Source organism: Salmo salar, chromosome 02 (assembly GCF_965601325.2).
Source record: "Salmo salar chromosome 02, fSalSal1, whole genome shotgun sequence".
NCBI lineage: Eukaryota > Metazoa > Chordata > Actinopteri > Salmoniformes > Salmonidae > Salmo > Salmo salar.
The window spans coordinates 47,817,825-47,839,568 of NC_138292.1; the positions used below are offsets into that span (position 1 = coordinate 47,817,825).

At 40.3% G+C, this 21,744-nt stretch overlaps 1 protein-coding gene across 2 annotated transcripts; it reads left to right on the forward strand.

The window, feature by feature from the left end:
• The first annotated feature begins 300 nt into the window (after positions 1-300).
• Positions 301-20,641, forward strand: LOC106584263 (glucocorticoid modulatory element-binding protein 1). Of its 2 annotated transcripts, none has more exons than XM_014169337.3 (10): positions 301-435; positions 13,166-13,310; positions 13,691-13,749; positions 13,995-14,116; positions 14,348-14,451; positions 15,076-15,224; positions 15,713-15,856; positions 16,269-16,406; positions 16,901-17,023; positions 17,714-20,641. In XM_014169337.3, exons 2-10 carry the CDS (start codon positions 13,183-13,185, stop codon positions 18,247-18,249), a joined length of 1,503 nt encoding a protein of 500 aa, XP_014024812.1. In that variant the 5' UTR covers positions 301-435; positions 13,166-13,182; the 3' UTR covers positions 18,250-20,641. The 2 variants fall into 2 exon arrangements, with proteins under 2 accessions (XP_014024812.1, XP_014024827.1); XM_014169352.3 differs by having other exon boundaries at positions 312-435; positions 13,169-13,310.
• The last annotated feature ends 1,103 nt before the right edge of the window (positions 20,642-21,744 follow it).

Below are 21,744 nucleotides of genomic sequence, written 5' to 3' on the forward strand. Positions count from 1 at the left end.
TCCGCTACCCTTTAGTACAACGTGTGCATTAATGTCTACCTATTTATTATGCTAAATCATTTTACACGCTCAACAAACATCACTTATTGCATGCAAATAATATATGTGTATTATAACAACACTCCTTTAGTGGCCTAATGATGATACGTGCGGTCAAATAAAACAGTATATTTGTCGTTGTTGTGAGCTATTCTAGTCATTTAGCCTTATCCTTTACTAAACCATTCCGTGGTGCTCAAGCAAGCGGTGCACTCGGAGTAGAGCAGTTTGACCGATATACACATCGCGTGCGAACAACCGCTTCTCGTGACAGTAGGACAGATGCTTCTCACAGGCAAATACTGCCTTCGTTGCAGGAAGTGTAGCGAAGCAGCAGTACAGCGCATGTTCTGACAACTCTCTGCAAGCAAATGATGAATTCTCTGCAGTAAAACGGTAAGAAAAACACAGATTATTCAGTTCAAATAATATTGTATCGTTTCTGGTTGGTTTACGTTGTGTTTTCGATTGCCTTGTCTGGAATGGTGTGTACTATGTACACATTGGTTGGTTGTGTGCGTGCCGCCGCACCAACATAACGTCAGTTTGAGTGGGTGAAGGAGAGAGAGAGGCACGCAACTGCCAAAGTGGTTTATGCGCTGGGAATGCTGGCTAATATCTCCGAAACCTTTGTTGGTGTTTTATAGTGGATGTCCATCGGATTTTCCTAATTTTTGAATAACTTGGTATCTTTTTTGATAGGGTTTAATTCCTTTTACCACTTCACATAAACCACGTTTCCGTCCACAGTTGTTGTCCCATATTATAGACTCAATTATAGGACTGTTTCTAATACTTTTCAGCAAACTCAATGGATTAATGTACTACTCCACTATCTATGGATCGGATTGGAAGCATCTAGATTTACTGTTCCATTATTATAATGCACCCCTCCAAACCTACAGTGCATTCGGAAAGTATTCAGACCCCTGGACTTTTTCCACATTTTGTTACGTTACAGCCTTATTCTAAAACTGATTAAACTATTTTTTACACACAAAACCCCATAATGACGAATCAAAAAACGTTTTTTTTTTTATTTAGCAAATGTATTACAAATAAAACAAAACAGAAATACCTTATTTACATAAGTATTCAGACCCTTTGCTATGAGACTCGAAATTGAGCTCAGGTGCATCCTGTTTCCATTGATCATCCTTGAGATGTTTCTCCATCTTGACTGGAGTCCACCTGTGGTAAATTCAATTGATTGGACATCATTTGGAAAGGCACACACTTGTCTATATAAGGTCCCACAGTTGATAATGCATATCAGAGCAAAAACCAAGCCATGAGGTTGAAGGAATCATCCGTAGAGCTCCGAGACAAGTTGTGTCGAGGCACAGTTCTGGGGAAGGATACCAAAAAGTGTCTGCTGCATTGAAGGTCCCCAAGAACACAGTGGCATCCATCATTCTCACATGGAAGATGTTTGGAACCACCAAGACTCTTCTTAGGGCTGGCCACCTGGCCAAACTGAGCAATCGGGGGAGAAGGCCCTTGGTCAGGGAGGTGACCAGGAACCCGATGGTCACTCTGCTAGAGCTCCAGTTCCTCGGTGGAGATGGGAGAACCTTCTAGAAGGACAACCATCTCTGCAGCACTCTACCAATAAGGCCTTTATGGTAGAATGGCCAGATGGAAGCCAGGGGCGAAAATCTGATATCAACTTTGGAGGGGACAATTACATGAAATGTTCTCAAGAGCAATTCCTGAGGGGGACACCAAAAGTAGTGCTGTAACACATAGCCTACATTGTAATATGGTAAATGTATATTGAGGAACCAAAGAAATAAGGTGTTTGCCGTACTCCTAACTACCGGTACCTAAAACTACAGAACTAATCACAACAGCAATACCATTGCCTTTAACAAATCTTAGTTCAGTCACCAGTTTAAGTTGAGAGTGGGGGTATCCATGGCATTTTCCAATTATGTTCCTATTTTACAAGTCAAAAAAATTGAGAACCTTTCATAATGTTGCCAAACAAAGACTCAACAAACTTACCTGAGACTCCCTGTCTCTGCCAGTCTGTCCCTGCATATCTGTCCCCAACTCTGCTGTCTGTGTGCCATATGTTGCCTGCTCTGCCTAATGACATCATTGTGAAACATTTCCATTAGAATTTCATTTCTTTCTTATAAACATTTTATCAACTAGTCTTTGAGATATTAGGCTACTAGGGTTCTTACTATGCGTTTTGGTGTATTGAAAAATACTCTGATGTCCGTCTTTTATTTTTCTGCCATTTTTCTACCTGGCTGGCTGGCTACACACATAGTGTGTAGGTTATTTACAGTAGGAGATGGGCTTCTATCATCTTCAATCATTCTATTTGGGCTTCGATCTAAAAGGTAGCTAGCAAATGTGAAACGGATTAAAATGACAAGAGTTGACAGCTGTATGAGTTCACCATTTACACAACATATGCTGCAACCTTTTGTAATTTTAATAGTTTGTTTCATATTGGCTGGCTTCCAACAATAGCTGAATTTGCAAAGCTAGCGAGCACCAATTCAGTTTCAGTGGTGTTTGCTATAATCTTTGCTACCCGGGTTAAATAAAGGTGAAATAAAATAAATAAATAAATAAAAGTTCCCTTGCGACAATTTAGCTTTTGCAACGAGACCATTAAATATATTTAAGACAATGGTAGAAGAGAGTGTAGTTCTGTTCAGTTTGGATTTCAGTTTATCGCTAACCTTATCACAGGGACTTTGAAGCACTAACTTACAGTAGATACGACCTCTCTGTTACCTAGCAATCTAAGGAACTGGCAGCGGATCAAACCATTGTGATGCAAAGGGTGGGGGGGTCGCAATCTTTTGAAACTTAAAAACGCGCTATTAAGTGTCTATAATCAGCACAATTGCTTTCATTGCGTATTATTAATATTATTTAAATTACATAGTTATGTTTCAGTGATATATTGGGGGGGACAAATCATATTTTTCCCAGGATGGGGGGGTCGTGTCCCCCCTGTCCCCCCCGGGATTTCCGCCCCTGATGGAAGCCACTCCTCAGTAAAAGGCACATGACAGCCCGCTTGGAGTTTGCCGAAAGACACCTGAAGAATCTCAGACAATGAGAAACAAGATTCTCTTGTCTGATGAAACCAAGATTGAACTATTTGGCCTGAATGCCAAGCGACACATCTGGAGGAAACCTGGCACAATCTTATCTAGAGGAAACTTGGCACCATCCTATGGTGGTAGCATCATGATGTGGGGATGTTTTTCAGGGGCAGGGACTGGCAGACTAGTCAGGATCGAGGGAAAGATGAACGAAGCTAAGTACAGAGAGATCCTTAATGAAAACCTGCTCCAGAGTGCTCAGGACCTCATACTGGGGTGAATGTTTACCTTCCAACAGGACAACAACCCTAAGCAAACAGCCAAGACAATGCTAACCCTAACCCTAATTTATCCCTGCTTGGGGACAAATCTCTGAATGTCCTTGAGTGGCCCAGCCAGAGCCCGGACTTGAACCCGATCTAACATCTCTGGAGAGACCTGAAAATAGCTGTGCATGGACGCTCCCCATCCAAACTGACAGAGCTTGAGAGGGTCCAACCTGACAGGTTGACAGGATCTGCAGAGAAGAATGGGAGAATCTCCCCTAATACAGGTGTGCCAAGCTTGTAGCGTCATACCCAAGAAGACTCGAGGCTGTAATCGCTGCCAAAGGTGCTTCAACAAAGTACTGAGTAAAGGGTCTGAATACTTATGTAAATTTGATATTTCAGTTATTTGTTTTTTTATAAATTTGAAACATTTCTAAAAACCTGTTTTTGCTTTGTCATTGTGGGATATTGTGTGTAGATTGAAGGACAAAAACAATTTGAAACATTTTAGAATAAGACTGTAATATAACAAAATGTTGAATGTCTGAATACTTGCATATGTGATAATGGCATTTATCCTATAATGGGGACTAAATTAAAGGACTGATTCAAATTCTTTGTCAGAAAACTCAATGGATGAATGTTTTCAACTACTCTTCTATCAAGTTATGTATTAGAAGCATCTTTACTGTACCATTTACAAAATCCACTCCTCCAAACCTAATTACATCACACACAATAATGGAATTTATCCTATGTTAAAGAATAAATTAAAGGACCGTTTCATATACTTTGTCATCAAACTCAATGGATTAATGTAGTATAACTACTCCACTATCTATGTTATGATCTAGAGTAATTTTTACTGTACCATTTTGAAAATGCACTCCTCCAAACTACTTACATGACAATGGCATTTACAGTTCCTTCAGAAAGTTTTCAAACCCCTTGACTTATTCCACATTTTGTTGTTACAGCCGGAATTAAAAATGTATTAAACAAATACCCCATAATAAAAAAGTGACATTTTGTTTTTTTAGAAATGTTTGCACATTTATTGAAAATGAAAAAAAAAATATATATATCTAATTTACATAAGTATTCACACCCCTGAGTCAGTACTTTGTAGAAGCACCTTTGGCAGCGATTACAGCTGTGAGTCTTTCTGGATGAGTCTCTAAGAGCTTTCCACACCTGGATTGTGCTACATTTGCCCATTATTCTTTAAAAAATTCTTCAAATTGTCTGTTGGTCATTGCTAGACAAGCATTTTCAGGTCTTGCCATAGATTTTTAAGTAGATTTAAGTCAAAACTGTAACTTGGCCACTCAGGAACGTTTATTGTCTTTTTGGTAAGCAACTCCAGGGTAGATTTGGCCTTGTGTTTTAAGTTATTGTCCTGCTGCAAGGTGCATTCATCTCCCAGTGTCTGGTGAAAAGCAGATTGAACCAAGTTTTCCTCTAGGATGTTGCCTGTGCTTAGCTCCATTCTGTTTCTTTTTATCCTGAAAAATGACCCAATTCTTAATGTTAACAAGCATACCCATAAAATGATGCAGCCACCACTATGCTTGAAAATATGGAGAGTGGTATTCAGTAATGTGTCTTATTGGATTTGCACCAAACAGGACAAAAAGTGAATTGCTTTGCCACATTTCTTTGCAGTATTACTTTAGTTCCTTGTTGCGAACAGGATGCATGTTTTGGAATATTTTTATTCCGTACAGACTTCTTTCTTTTCACTCTATCAAATAGGAGAGTATTGTGTAGTAACTATGATGTTGTGGATCCATCCTCAGTGTTCTGCCATCACAGAACAGTTACATAGTTTAAATCTATGTAACTGTTTTAAATTCACAATTGGCCTCATGTTGAAATCCCTGAGTGGTTTCCTTCCTCTCCGGCAACTGAGTTAGGAAGGACACCTGTATCTTTGTAGTGACTCGGTGTATTGATACACCATCCAAAGTGTAATTAATAACTTCACAATGCTCAAAGGAATATTCAATGTCTGCTTCTTTTATTTTTACCCATCTACCAATAGGTGCCCTTCTTTGTGAGACATTGTAAAACCTGGTTGTGGTTGCATCTGTGTTTGAGATTCACTGCTCCGACTGAGGGACCTTACAGATAATTATATGTGTGGTACAGAGATGAGGAAGTCATAAGAAAATCATGTTAAATACTATTATTGCACACAGAGTGAGTCCATGCAACTCATTATGTGACTTGTTAAGCACATTTTTACTCCTGAACTTATTTCGGCTTGTCATAACAAAGGGGTTGACACGTTTGTCTGGTTTGTCCCCGGGACAAAGCGGGAACTAGACAAAACAAAACCACCATGGGACCATGAGCGAACATCCCAAGAACATCCTAAAAACGTCCTCAAGCACATTCCCTTGGGTCCATCTCACAATGTCCTAAGGACTAGTAAAATTAACATCCTGAGAACTTCCTAAAAAAGGTCCTGGCCGTGATGGCCATCGGAACTTACAGGGAACCAGACAAAGGTCCCCAAGAGAAAGTTCCCTTGGATTTTGTGATTTGAGGGTCCCAGGCAGAGGCCAGTCTGAGCCCCCCCCCGCCGCCTCTCCCTCCTTTTTATAGGTTTTATAGTAAAGACGTTATTTAACTGTAAAAATGACAGCGCCACTCTGTCCCACTATATGTAGCCCATGTATTTGATGCGGTCTTGCCAAAAAAAGAGTATGACACTCTTTTTGGCCAGACAGCATCAGATACATGGGCTACACATAGATGTCCTCTGCCTCGACGAAGATTGCGGTATTATCAGCAGCACCTGTCTTTTTAACTAAGAAATGCATATTGTATACCCCTAGAGTCTTAGGGCCCGGCGCTAGGTTTCTACAAAGCTTGCCTCGTCGAGAACCAGGATTCCCTTCTACAGGTAAGCCTGAGGAAGTTCATGGCAGAAAAATAGCTAAATAGGGGTGGAGACCCGGTGTAAATCAGTAATGCCTTGCTATATGGCAGACCAATCAAATGCCTTGCTTGGGCGAAGATACAATAGTGCTCACTAGATTAGTGTCATAGGTGTAACAGTGTGTGACTATTCTTTTTACAGTCTATGTTGAGGATGGCTAGGAAATCGCCAATTTAAACCCCATCAACATATGTTAATGTGTGTTAATTTTGTGTATAGAGCACACTTAGGCCAAACTGAATTACGTTTTTCCTCCAGGTTGGCAATGTTGCTGTAACAGCTGTCGTGGTGAATGGATGACCAAAACGCAGACGGGATGTGAATGCTCATCTTTCTATTTAATTAGAATAAAATGAACACCAAGAAACAATAGACCGCCAGGACCAGTTAGCAGACTAACATAAAGCAGTGCTAAAACAACAACCCACAAACCCCAGGTGAAAAACACACTCCTAATATATGACTCCCAATCAGGAACAACGATATCCAGCTGTTCCTGATCAGGAGTCACAAGACTAACACAGAAACAGACATACTAGAAAACACATACAGACTTCTTCTGCCACGTCCTGACCAAAATACTACACAACTACTCCCTCTGCTGGTCAGGACGTGACAGTTGCAAACTATACTGAACAAAAATCTAAACGCAACATGTAAAGTGTTTGTCCCATGAGCTGAAATAAAAGATCTCAGACATTTTCCATATGCACAAAAAGCTTATTTCTCAAAGAAAATGTGTAGTTTACATTACTGCTAGTGAGAATTTCTTCTTTGCCAAGATAATCCATCCACCTAACACCATCCACCTGACAGGTGTGGCATATCAAGAAGCTGATTAAACAGCATGATCATTACACAGGTGCCCCTTGTGCTGGGGACAATGAAAGGCCACTCCAAAATGTGCAGATTGTCACACAACACAATTGGCAGGAATGTCCACCAGAGCTGTTGCCAGATAATTGAATGCTATTTTCTCTACCATAAGCCGCCTCCAACATAATTTTAGAGAATTTGGCCGGCCTCATAACTGCAGACCATGTGTAACCACGCCAGCCGAGGACCTCCAAATCCGGCTTCATCACCTGCTGGATCGTCTGAGACCAACCACACGGACAGCTGACGAAGGTGTGGGTTTGCACAACCAAAGAATATCTGCACAAACTGTCAGAAACCGTCTGCATGCTCGTTGTCCTCACTCATTGTCCTCACCAGGGTCTTGACCTGACTGCAGTTCGGCGTCATAACCGACTTCAGTGAGCAAATGCTCACCTTCGATGGCCACTGGCATGCTGGAGAAGTGTGCTCTTCACAGATGATTCCCGGTTTCAACTGTACCGGACATATGGCATCGTGTGGTGATCGGTTTGCTGATGTCAACGTTGTGAACAGAGTGCACCATGGTGGGGTTATGGTATAGGCAGGCATAAGCTACAGACAATGAACACAATTGCATTTTATCAATGGCAATTTTAATGCCCAGACGTCCTGAGGTCCTGGTGAGATCCTGAGGCCCATTGTCGTGCCATTCATCTGCCGCCATAACCTCATGTTTCAGTATAATAATGCACGGCCCTATGTCGCAAGGATCTGTACACAATTCCTGGAAGCTGAAAATGTCCCAGTTATTCCATGGCCTGCATACTCACCAGACATGTCACCCATTGAGCATGTTTGGGATGCTCTGGATTGACGTGTACGACATTGTGTTCCAATTCCTGCCAATATCCAGAAATTTCGCAGAGCCATCGAAGAGGAGTGGGACAACATTCCACAGACCACAATCAACAGCCTGATCATCTCAATGCGAAAGATAGAGTTGCATGTGGCAAATGGTGGTCAAACCAGAAACTGACTGGTTTTCTGATCCACGCCCCTACCTTTTTGTGAAAGGTATATGTGAGCAACATATGCATATCTGTATTCCCAGTCATGTGAAATCCATAGGTTAGGGCCTAATGAATTTATTTCAATTGACTGATTTCCTTATATGAACTGGAATTCAGTAAAATCTTTGAAATTGTTTCATGTTGCGTTTATATTGTTGTTCAATGTACATTCAGATAACTTGATTACAGATAATGTAAACATAAAAATAAAACTTTCAAGTTGCAGTTGAAGAGCAATATTTTTCCACCATTGATTTGTAGTAATGGAGGCTACATAATAATGTTTACACTGCATTGATTGGCCTACGTTAAATATTTTCACTTTGTGACGATCGTCAAAACGAGTACATCAAGGTGCAGCGTGGAAAGTGCTCATATTTATATTTATTTTAACTCAGAACACTCAAACAAAATAACAAACAAAGAAACCACAAACATCACGTTCTGCAGGCTTACTGAGCTGACAAAAACAAGATCCTACACTGAAGGAGGGGGGAAAAAAAGGGCTGCCTAAGTATGATTCCCAATTAGAGACAACGATAGACAGCTGCCTCTGATTGGAAACCATACTAGGTCAATCACAGGAAGAGAAAAAAACATAGAAATATGACACATAGAATGCCCACCCGATGTTACACCCTGACCTAACCAAACAAAGAAAAACGGCTCTCTCAGGTCAGGGCGTGACACACTTGTACTGAAGATAAGCTTTTACTTTTGATATGTCCTGTTATCATGGTTGCAATATGCTTCTAATTGTAAGCTTTTGAGATAAGAGGAATGGCACTATCAGCAACTATCACCTTCTACCACAGACAATGCCTCTCAGGCGATAGTTTGGTTTGACCCTCTTTAGGGATTGAGATTCCACATAACTATGATTGCATTTGGATGTCATGAAATAGGTCAGAAATACAGTATTGCAGAAAAGAAACATCTAAGCACTTTATAAAGGCACAGATTGGATTAAAATCGTATTCTGAATAATAAAGCCATGATTAGATTTTTATATTGATTATAACCTATTGTCTAATATTATAATAAAAATATGAATAGTTATGATTTAATTTCAAGAGCTAATTCAAATAGATTGCTATTGCAATTACTGAGTTAGTTTCATTTCATATTCCATAAGATATATAGTATATCTCATATTGGAGACTCAAGTTTAACATACTGTTTCAAATATGTACCATTTTGAAAATACACATACATCGCATACGTAATAATGGCAGTTAAACTCAATGGATTAATAGAGAACAACTACTCCCCTATCTATGTTATGGACTGGAAGCTATTTTACTGTACCATTTTGAAAATGCATCACTCCAATCCTACTTACATCTCATACACAATAAGGGCATTTAAAGCTGCAATATGTAACTTTTTGGGCGACCAGACCAAATTCACATAGAAATGTGGCTTATACTGTAGATCTGTCATTGTCGTTGAATGCAAGTCTATGAAGCTGTAGATCTGTTCTATGTGTTGTATTTCTTTGCTTCCCTTTTTTGTGTCTCGAGTCGGTTTTGTACAATATTTTTGGTTATGGAAAATATATTCCACTGTGGTTTAGATGGTACAATGATTCTCTACACTAACCTTGCTTGTTTTGTCATATAAACTGAAATTAGGCAAACTATTCGAATTTTAGCAACCAGGAAATGGCGGAGCGATTTATGCATAGTGCATTTCTATGCTTCAGCCGTAAAATATTATGCTCTGCTCGAGGCATAATAAATAAATAAAATAAAACATCGCCATCAAAATCTGTCTGTTTAAGCTACAGATATCTGTTGTTTTACATGGGCTGCGTCTCAAAGGCCGATTTCGACTTTCTGCGTTTTGCGGTGGAAGGTGGCAGAGCTACAGCGGTGTTTGTCAGGCCAGGAGACATCTCGAAAATCCGTCTTCTAACAAAAACGTCTGTAGTGTCCAAACGGTTTGTCCTACAAATTAACATAACCCCTCAATAGAAAGATTACTCTCACGATGGTGTTTTGCTCTACGAGTGTCACGGTACGCGTAGGAAGGTAACCTGTTACCGGGCCGAAAAAGTTATGGAAGTGAATAGGGCATTTCCACATCAAAGGTATACAGGTAATACCATGGTAAAATGTATTTGATTTTTATCCTAAGCTTTCTTAGAATTTCGATATAGGACAGACACTTGAAAACATACTTCCTTTTGATTACAATTTTGACTATCTGTTTTTCCATGTATGAATCTGTTATTCAATGCATGTCTATGGGCTAATATTGGTAAGGCCAAATTCTATGTTTCATCAAATATATACAGTACCTGTCAAAAGTTTGAACACACCTACTCATTCAAGGGTTTTTCTTTATTTTTACTATTTTATACATTGTAGAATAATAGTGAAGACATCAAAACTATGAAATAACACATATGGAATCATGTAGTAACCAACATTTTTTAAAACAAATAATATTTTATATTCTTCAAAGTAGGCACCCGTTAATTGAAATGCATTCTGTCATCAAGGCACAGGGTGGCTACTTTGAAGAATCTGAAATGTAAAATATATTCTGATTTGTTTAACACTTTTTCGGTTACTAAATGATGTGTTATTTCATAGTTTTGAAGACACTATTATTCTACAGTGTATAATATAGTAAAAATAAAGAAAAACCCTTGAATGAGTAGGTGTGTCCAAACCTTTGACTGGTACTGTATATATTTGATGAAACATTGAATTTGGCCTTACATGGTGCACCTGTGTAATGATCATGCTGTTTAATCAGCTTCTTGATATGCCACACCTGTCAGTTGGATGGATTATCTTGGCAAACAAGAAATACTCACTAACAGGAATGTAAACAAATTTGTCCACAAAATTTGAGAGAAATACACTTTTTGTGCATATGGAACATTTCTGGGATCTTTTATTTCAGCTCATGAAACATGGAACTAACACTTTAGATGTTGCGTTTATATTTTTGTTCACTGTAATATTGGCTACTTTTATGTACAGTGTGTGTACTTACATTGTTACTACCAGGGTTATGTTTACCAGCTAGAAATATTGTAATCAGATTACATATATTTTTGAAAAACTAGATGATTATTTCGAGGATTACTTTTAAATTCAGAAAGGATGTTTGCGAAAAAATATATTTCACTCTTCTTTGTTTTCTCAATGACATTCAAATCAGCATTGGAAAAAGGCACAAATTTAAGTTTGTTCCAACTGAGCGAGTCTGACCACAGATCAGAGACCACTATGATGACACACCAAATGTGTTTGATGGATCACGGGAAAAGAGCAGGAACAGGCTTTGGTAGGCTACAGTCCAAGATATGTCTTGCATTGGTGCTACTGCTGTCGGCATCCAAAGATGATCAAATTTGAATAAACGCTTGGAAGTAAGCATGACAGCAGTGGTGTCGTCTACGGTGATACGGATATCACTTATTATTGATATCTACATGGCGCATTGATGTGAATCACACTGCTGCTCTCTCATTTAGCCATTTGCGCTTTATGGATTGTGGTTGTTGTGGATGGCTGTTCACAAATCTAAATGTGCATTTGAACCCAAAAATGGTTGAATTCAAGAAGTTTAAGCTGCCTGTAAAGCATTGTTTTTGAAACCAGTGGACAGCCAATAAAAAATGCGCTCTTGCAACAGCTGCATAGTGCAGATCCCAGCCTGTGGAATAAAAGTGGTTTTTTTATTGTTCAATCTAATTCATGCTGATTAAAAATAAAAAAAAGAAGATCCATTGGTCTAATGGACACATGATCAAACTCATACACTTTTGAATAGACCTAAAGGGCAGTCTGTAGTTGCTACATCCATTTCTGGATTTATAAATTATATTAATGTAAAGATAGAATTGAATCGTATTATTATATGTAGTAAAAAGCGAGGGGTTAGAAGAATCCTACATAACCAACCCATAAAGTAAAATTTTACATCCATGTATGGCCAGCTATGTAAACTAACATTTATTTACCCTGCAATAGATGTAGTTCAATTGGTAACATACATTTTTGTCTTCTTAATGCCTCTTAAGGGAAAGTAATCCAAAAGTAATGGAAAGTAATCAGATTACATTACTGAGGTTGGGTAATCCAAAAGTTACATTACTGATTACAATTTTGGACAGGTCTACTAGTAACTGTTAACGGATTAGATTTAAAATGTAACCTACCCACCCCTGGTTAGTACAGTAGGTAATCTCAGCACCCAGAATAACCAATGAGAGACTACACTGTCTGCTACTTATGTAGCTACCTAGAATGCAGGATTTTAGCACCACATGCAATTAAGTGGTAATGTTGTTTTCTCTATTTCTTCTTACAAACCATTCCAAAGTTAGGGAAAGAACAATTCAACTTGTCAGTCTGTCCTATCAGTCTGTTTTTGTTAACCCCTATTTATTTTATTTTTTTAATGGGGGTAACCCATACTAGTAATGGCTCATAACCTTCACGCAAAATACTTTTTGTCAGATGATAAATTATTTGATTACATGAGAAGAAAGCCCAGTCAGAACCATTTGTGCCATAAATTCAATATGGATCTATTCTCAATAGCTACTATTGCATGTCACGACCTACAATACTATTTAGGACTAGTGTAACATGGGCCTCTATACAGTATGCTGAAACGCATCAGTGTGTGTGTGTGTGTGTGCATGCGTGTGCGTGTATGTGTGTGTGTGTGTGTGCGTGTGTGTGAATGCGTGCATGGGGTGGCAGGTAGCCTAGTCGTTAGAGCGTTGGGCCGGGAACCGAAAGGTTGCTAGATCGAATCCCCAAACTGAAAAGGTAAAAATCTGTCGTTCTGCTCCTGAACAAGGCAGTTAACCCATTGTTCCTAGGCTGTCATTGTAAATAAGAATTTGTTCTGAACTGACTTGCCTGGTTAAATAAAGGTATAAATATAATATATAAATAAATATGCCTGTCCCTACAGCAGCCCAGGGAGTGGTCATGGCAAGTGCTGAGATCACAGTGTCCTCAAGGAACATAGTGATGGTGAAGGAAGAGGAGGAGGAAGGGGAGCACTGTGAGAGCCGCAAGACTCAGGTCATCCTCGATCTGCAGCCCATCATACAGGGGTAAGACTTTAAACCACAGCTGCAATTCAAAGAGGGGGCACTGGACACAACAGGGTGGAGGGTTTGAGTTACCATTTGGACAAAACGCAAAACTCTCTAAATTCTATTTGCAATTAGTAACTAATTTAATTTATCATTACTGCGTGATGTAATTACACTAAGAAATTACAAATATAACAAAAAAGTATTTTTTTTAAGTGTACAAAGTGTGCTTTTCTAGACATCCAAGTTGTCAGTTATAAGATCAAGAATAAGATAAAACTGTCGTTGAAGTGTTGAATTCTGATAGCAGGTTCTGTTATATACTGTACAGTGTAACAGCTGCCTCAGTGGGAGTGGTGAATATTGCATGAAATAGTGGACTTTGTTGCCTCCTACAGGGCAAATGAGGACAACGCTGACACTGGCTCTACTGTCCTAGCCATAGAGACACATCATGGTAAGATTCCACAAGACGCTTTGTTTCTTATTGCTTATTTGTATGACCAGTATTTTAATTCATTACTACATTCAATGTGGAGATTAGATTTGTATTGTATACATCATCTAGTAAATTTTTAAAACTGGATGTATCATTCGTATTATTTTGTTTTGTTGTGTTTTTGATGTACGGATGCTTGCTTGTGATATTGTGTATGTTATATACTGTGTGTTTATATTGTATTTTACCATTATGGATGCTAGAAGACAATCTTGCGGAGGGTGAGGAGGTTGAGTATGGATACCCCATCACCTGTGGCGAAAGCAAAGCAGTCCTCCTGTTTAAGAAGTTTGTCTGTCCTGGCATCAACGTCAGATGTGTCAAGGTACCAGTCATTAAGTAACTTGTTCATCAGTACTGTGTGTCACTAAGAAACACGCTGGCGTGTATGTGCACCTGTGTGTGTGCTGTTTTTGTGTGTGGGGGGGGGGGGGTTGTGTGTTTGTGTTCATAGATCATTTTGCATTGTCGATATGAAAGCATGTGAGATTTTTTATTATTATTTAACTCTTTCTGTGCCTGTGATTCTCTGTGTTGCTTTTTCTCCTCCCTGCAGTTCAATGACCAGCTGATCAGCCCCAAGCAGTTTGTTCACATGGCAGGGAAAGCCACACTGAAGGACTGGAAGAGGGCCATCCGACTGGGAGGGGTGATGCTCAGGTACGCTGCGTCATACTGGGTGGAGGGCAGGGTTTACATTTACATTTTGGTCATTTAGCAGACGCTCTTATCCAGAGATACTTACAGTCAGTGCATACAACTAAAGAAGCTAAGACAACCACATATCACAAGTTAAAACTTTATTAAATAAAGCATCTATAAGCAGAATCAGTGCTAGGAAAAAGACAAGTGCAGGTTGGGGTCATTATGTGTCTGGGATCTTCTTGTTTTGCCTGCATTGGGTTACCTGGAGGTTTTTTGCCCCATACATTCCACTAGCAGTTAGTAAGCAGCGTTCTTGTGGTGGTAGGATCATATATCACGCTGTCAAATTGCTGAGTGATGCATTTCACACCCCATCTTCGTGTTTGCACTTGTTCTCTGTCCATCTGTGGTTTAGTCTGCTGCCTTCATCTCTACATATCAGATCAGAAGCTTTTGTTACAAGCAAAGCTTTGATAAAACATTGAATTCATAAACCACTTGTAAACATTTCACTGTGAAATACACATATTGTCGCAACTAGAAGTAGCTATTTTCAGACTGGATTAGATATAGTGATAAAAATGTTTATTATTATATAACTAATCATAAAATAAATCTTCTCTTATGTCCTCTATGCAGGAAAATGATGGACTCAGGTCAGATTGACTTCTACCAGCATGACACAGTGTGCACCAACACCTGCCGCAGCACCAAGTTTGACGTGTTGATCAACAGCACCCGCTTCTTTCCGGGCAGCGCCATGCAGCCCCCCCCTTCCCCTCTGCCAAGTGAGCCTATCAGCCAATCAGCCAATGGCTGACTACACACTGCCCAGTGTGTCTATCAGCCGAGGGCTTACCTAACTACAGTACACGTTTACTATGTACACATTTACTCTCTCATATCCCGTGACTGCTGCCATTTTTTTAACTGCTGTTTTTAGCCCTGCACAAACTACACTTCACCTTCATAAACTGTACCACTCATATTTTGAAATGGACTACATCAAAACATCAATGAATAATTGCCCTCAGCAGTCTTTGGTGTGGCACCTATTTTATCACTGCAAAGGGCAGTGACTGGAATCTAGAAGTAGGAAAACTTGGATTGAAAACCCTGTGCTGTGAAGGCACTTGCAGAGTCACACTGTTGTTACCACTGCTTACAACCAAATGTCTACAACAGAACTGAATCAGAATTTGAGCTAGTGATATGAGTGATGACATGAGATGTTGGAGGAGTGATTTGATGTGTGTTGGTGGCTCTCTGTGTATAGTAGATGGAGGCCATGCTGCAGTGTCAGATGAGAGGCTAGAGGAGAAGGCCTACACTACAGTGGAGTGGAGCCCTGGGCCAGCTCCTCCCATCACCAGCACAGCCAATGGACATGTCAAGAGGAAAAGGGGTGATATCATCCCTGGTCAGTATAGCAACAACAGGGATACATTGATCGTTAGCTTAATGTAAACACACACAAACAGGCATGCACTTACGCACACACGTTCACACACACAGACAGTATAAACACACACACTAACGCACGCATGGTGGCACGCACTCACACACGCACACACGCACACACACACACACACACACACACACACACACACACACACACACACACACACACACACACACACACACACACACACACACACACACACACACACACACACTCACACATGTTTCTTAGGGACTTACAGTACTAAGGAAAGTCACTTTGATGACTAAAAAGGCATCCTGGTCACATCTGACGTCTTGACATACACACACACATTCCCCCAACACCATTCCACTTTCCTAATCATGGCACATCTCTTGCCTTTCTCTAGATGGCAGTCTAAGCTTTTGGAGAGGCATAGCAGACGTTGGCCTGATGGGGGAGGTGTTATCCAGTTTCCGCACAGAACTGGTGGCCATGTTGAGAGGAGTGGAGGTCCGCAGTGAGAAGGCCATTTTGCAAGAAGCCGGTGAGCTTACACACTCTGTGATAGGTTCCCACAAATACTTACATAATACATACATGTATGAAATATCAGAGAGTAAAAAAATGTAATGTTCTGTGGGTAACATGTACACTGAGTGTACAAATCATTAAGAACACCTTCCTAATATTGAGTTGCACCCTCCCTTTTGCCATCAGAACAGCCTCAATTTGTCGGGGAATGCACTCTATAAGGTGTCGAAAGCGTTCCACAGGGATGCTGGCCCATGTTGACGCCAATGCTTCTCACAGTTGTGTCAAGTTGGCTGGATGTCCTTTGGGTGGTGGACCATTCTTGGTACACACGGGAAACTGTTGAGCACCTGTACTCAGTGTATTTAGCAGGTTTATATAGAGGGAGGTGGATTAGCAAGAGTTTCGTAGAAAAAAAGTATAATTGGGGATTGGTTAATTTGTTGGACTGATTTATTTGAATTGCCTGTCTATTTGTTGTTACTGTAATGTGTTTTGTTGTGTCAGATGCTGTTGTGCTGAACTCCCTTTCTGAGATGTTTGGGCTGCTGGACTCAGTGAGGAAGGTTCTGGACCTGAGACGCAGTGAGACTGATGACAACCAGCAGCAGGTCCACAATGCTCTTAATGGTGAGAGAATGTAAGCTTGGATGTGAGCTTGGAATGAGAAAACATACACTCTTGGAAAAAAAGGGTTCAAAAAGGGTTCTTCGGCTGTCCCCATTGGAGAACCCTTTTCGGTTCCAGGTAGAACCCTTTTCGGTTACCGGGAACAACTATTTTGGGTTCCATGTAGAACCCTCTGTAATGGGTTCTACCTGGAACCAAAAGGGGTTCTTCAAAGGGTTCTCCTATGGGATTCTAGATTGCACAACACCATTTGTACTGTACTTACAATATATAGGTTTGGATCCCTGCACTAAAAGTAACACCATTGCTTAAGTTATTTTTGCTTACCTGATATGTATACAGACTATTACTATGTTAGGTTTCCTTATTTCACTTGTGGTTAACCGTGGGGTGTTGGGTTGAGTGCGCAGAGATTAACACAGAGACAGTGAGGTTTTAGTCAGCAAACACAACTTTACTAGGCCATAAAATAAACATAACAAAGAAAATCACGTAGGTTTGGCTCGGTCCTTCTTCTCAGCTTTGGCTCTGTGTCGGTCTCTCCCGGTTCTCTCTGGTGGTGTGCCACAGTGCCAAACGTTGCATCACGTACCTCCCCTCTATTATCACCCCCCGGGGTAGACCTCCTGGGATACCACACACTGTTCATTGCCCAATGTTATACCAGTACAACCATGTGTCCTTCCTCAGTGCTGGACGACCAGTTGCAGGACCAGAGGACGCCGAGGCAGGATGAGCCCCCACCCAGCCCTGGTCACCTCTACATGGGCAGCTTCTCCAAGGCCACCCTCTCAAAGTGCCCGCGGCTGCATCACTCTAGCTCTTCCACCACCCAGCCTCAGAACCAGACCACACAATCGTCCATCGTCTTATCTCCCATCACCACATCCCCAGTGGGTCAGCCTCTCAATGTGGCCGGCCTGCCTGTGGCCACACTGGCCCAACTCCCCACCGGCTCCCAGCTCTTCAGCCACTACACCACTGGCAACACCTCTGCAGGAAAGAGAGGCAGCGCCAGGTCTGTGGCTCTCCATGCAGCCTCCAGGGTGACTGTGCACAACACAACCACAGAGTCATGGGTGGGGACCCCTCTACAGGTGCTTCATCTAACCCAGAAGAGGGAGCAGGACTCTGGGGACATGGAGAGCCAGAGGCTGGGGGAGGAGAGGATAGTACTTGTGCAGCAGGAGGTACTACTGGACACTCCAGGGATTCAGACACACTAGGCTGGGAACAGTGGGGGCTCAATCAGAGATGGAGGAAGAGGGGGAGGAGGAGGAACAAGGAAGGGTTGTATAATGAAGAGCATGTCTTTGGCACGAAGAGGGCATTAAAAGAACGTAAATCCATGTGAGAGAAGAGAGAACCGTAAGGAATACAGTTGAAAGAGAATAGAGCGAGCGAGCGAGAGAGTGTGTGTGTGTGACTGTGTGTCTGTGTGGAAGAGAGCAAGAAGGTGAACTTCGCCATGTCATGTCATGAGTAACTCCACACAGACATTTCAGATTTTAGGCTATATGTGTAACATAATTTTAACGTACAGTACTTTTTCACATGGTGTTTATTACTGCAGGGCTCATAGTACTTTAATTACCCATGGTCTTCATCATCAAGGACATTGATATACTTAATGATAGGGGAGAGTGGGCTACGTTGAGCCATTTCTTTGTCAAGGGAAATATTGTATTCTTTCTAACAAAGATGTCTACATTTATTTCAGGATGTTGTGTATCCCTGGAAATAATCAGAATTATGTAAATATTACAGTTTTGCGGGACAAGGTAAGTTAAGCCGCCTATTTCTGTACTGAATTAAATATTACCACTACTGTTTTAAAACACTGTCTACCTTTATTTCCTAAACACAAATCAACACAATCACAATTGCTTTTTTTGTGTTTTAATAATTTAAAGCATATTTAACACTGGCTTAAAACCTAATAAACTCTTTGTACTTTTTTAAAACACTTTTAACTTAGGCCCTGTTGTCACCTCATATCCCAGCGATAATGAGAAGAAAACACTTACATTTGCTCAACTTGCCATTGGCTCATCTTACCCCATGGCCATTGGCTCAACTTTCACCCCATGGCAAACATTTTGACTATATTACCCCACACAGCTACAAGGATGCACTTTCATGCTAGGTTTAGGACCTCATATTGAAGCTTATAGAGACCCCCAACTGATGTACAGAACGATCTTAAAATGATCTACACTGGTTTAGATACAGTACAAGCATCATGAAAACTCTTAACACAATAAATTCATTTTATGGACCTAACTTGCTTACCACTTTTTCCATGTGGTTTCTTTCTTCACAGAGCTCTTCCTAAATATTTGGTCAAATAAGACATGTTTTGTGTATGGTTTCCTAAAAACAAGAGTGGCCTAACTTACCCCTTTGGCTCACCTTACCCCACTCTCCCCTACAGGGTTTTATCACAACCTCTTCAGTAGTTCTCATCAACTCCTGTAAATCACAGCTTGTATTCATAAAGCGTATGATTGCTGCTCTTGGATCAGTTTTGTATTTTAAATCATAATGAATAAAAGGGGGGGCCTGATCCTTAAACAGCACTCCTACTCTGAGACGCAGAACTCACTGTTCCTCTCAAGAACACCAGGAGATAGGAACCATCTGTGCTATTATCATTTGGCTGTTCTGTTCTGGGTTCTGAATTATCATAGCAGAACCCAGAATGGAACAAACGGCCAAATTATAATAGCGCAGATGGTTCCTGTTTCCTTTAGTTCAGATTTGATTACATATTGGCATCAAAATGACAGCACAGACTGGGCAGTACTCTAGCAAGTCCAAAGTTGTCGAAAGGATTTTGTGTGCAAACATTAGAATATTCCTTTAAATCTTTTTTCTTCCTGAAGTTTGCACAAGTTCAAATTAAAAACGTTGTTGTCCATTTTTGTTAGTAATGGAATGCTCCATGATAAATGTTTTGGTTGTTATAGGTTCTGATGCTTCTGATGCATACACATCTAATGTTTTATTATTTGGTATACTATAAAAATAAATATTCACACACTATGTATAAGCCTCCCAGAAATGTATTCGGTAAACCACCAATGTTTCGGCATCATATTGCCTTCTTTCGGGTTATTATTTTGTATAAGAAAATATTTTGCGTTATTACTTAACATACCGAGTGATGCGTCTGTAGTGTTATAGTTTTCTCTTTTTTAGTAGCTCAGTTACTGTTTAGATCCCTTTCTTATTGATATGAGACCATCTGTTTTCTGATACTGTCCCACTTTTGTTATTAAATACCCAGGAAATGGAGCCAATATTTCACTATGCGCTCCCATCACCTAAAGTTGTGGAGGAGATGAGAAGAGAAAAAATATGGGGGAAAAGTTAAATGATTTTGTGATTCTTTTTTAAACCTGCCAACATGTTTGCTACAGTTTTAAGCAAAACGTTTTTAGTGTTTGTCACTTTCCTCCCACATCATCTACCTAACAACGATTGAAAAAATATATATATTGAAACTTCATAGCACCTTTAATTGTGAGAGTAAATTCACTACATTGAGTAAGACTGATAATGACAACTGTACAAACTTGTTATGTAAAAGTTTAATTAAAAACCCATTGCATATGAGATCTCTATCTGTGAATTCATTCAGTAGAAAAATGAAAGACCGATGACAACAACCCACACTGTCATTGCTTTACATTTACATCGTAATACCGTGATTGTAGGGTTGGCACAGAGAATGGAGGCTTATAGAGCGGAGGTAGCGGTATGGAGTCACCATTGGTTTCTTTTACAAAAAAAGGTGCAGAGTTCCAGATTCAGTGAGGAATATTGAAATTGCATAATTTTGTTGGTTTGTTTTTTGGGACAAAACTTTGGGAAAATATTCCACTGGGCACAGACACCAGTTCAAATTCTAGTTTTTATTTACATTTAGTTGAGTTGTCAACAAACGGAATTCAATGTGAACTCAACAAAAAATGTCCCCATGTCATTGGATTTAGGTTCAAACTTGGGTGGAAAAAATTACGAAATTCCGTTGAAGTTTTTGGTTGAAATTACATGGATACCATGTTGATTCAACCAGTTACATCAAGGCAACTATGGGTAGGTGCACCCCGGAGTAGTGGGCATGTGGCTGTGTTGAAAGGAAGGAGTGGGCGTGTAAAAAGGAGTAGGTGTGTCAAAAGGTTTTGGCTAGATGATACACAGCATATGTAAAAAACAATGTTTTTATCGTAGCAGGTTAAGATAATTAACGTAGCAGGTTAGGATAATTAGCATAAGGTTAGGAAAGGGTTTTATTGTATTTTATTTAACCTTTATTTAAGCAGGGAGTCATGCTGAGACCACGGTCTATTTCGCAGATGAGCCCTGAATGAACACATCAATAAACAACAATTACACTATACATGAAAAGCAAACACAAAACACGGGCAATGGTTAGTTTAAATGCAGAAAGGGTTAGGTGGTGCGGTATGACTAATTAGCTGCTTGCTTTCGAAACGCCCACTCCTTGCCACACACCCATACTCTGATCGCCATATGGGGCTGCAGCTACTCCCTTCTCGCTCAAGGACCGAATGAATCCCAATAAACTATAGCTGCAGACCTCATCTCTCAGGCCCCTCTCATTGAGAAGGGTGTGTTTGCTGTCCGCAATTCGCGTTTCCACTAGATAAAATGTTCTATGTTGTAAAAATGTATGAAAACAGAAATTCGCTTTT

Coding starts and splice junctions, on each gene's coding strand:
- LOC106584263 (XM_014169337.3), top strand. CDS start 13,183: ATGGCAAGTGCTGAGATCACAGTGTCCTCAAGGAACATAGTGATGGTG. Junction 13,311..13,690: donor CTGCAGCCCATCATACAGGG/GTAAGACTTTAA, acceptor TGCCTCCTACAG/GGCAAATGAGGACAACGCTG. Junction 14,452..15,075: donor CTGGGAGGGGTGATGCTCAG/GTACGCTGCGTC, acceptor TCCTCTATGCAG/GAAAATGATGGACTCAGGTC.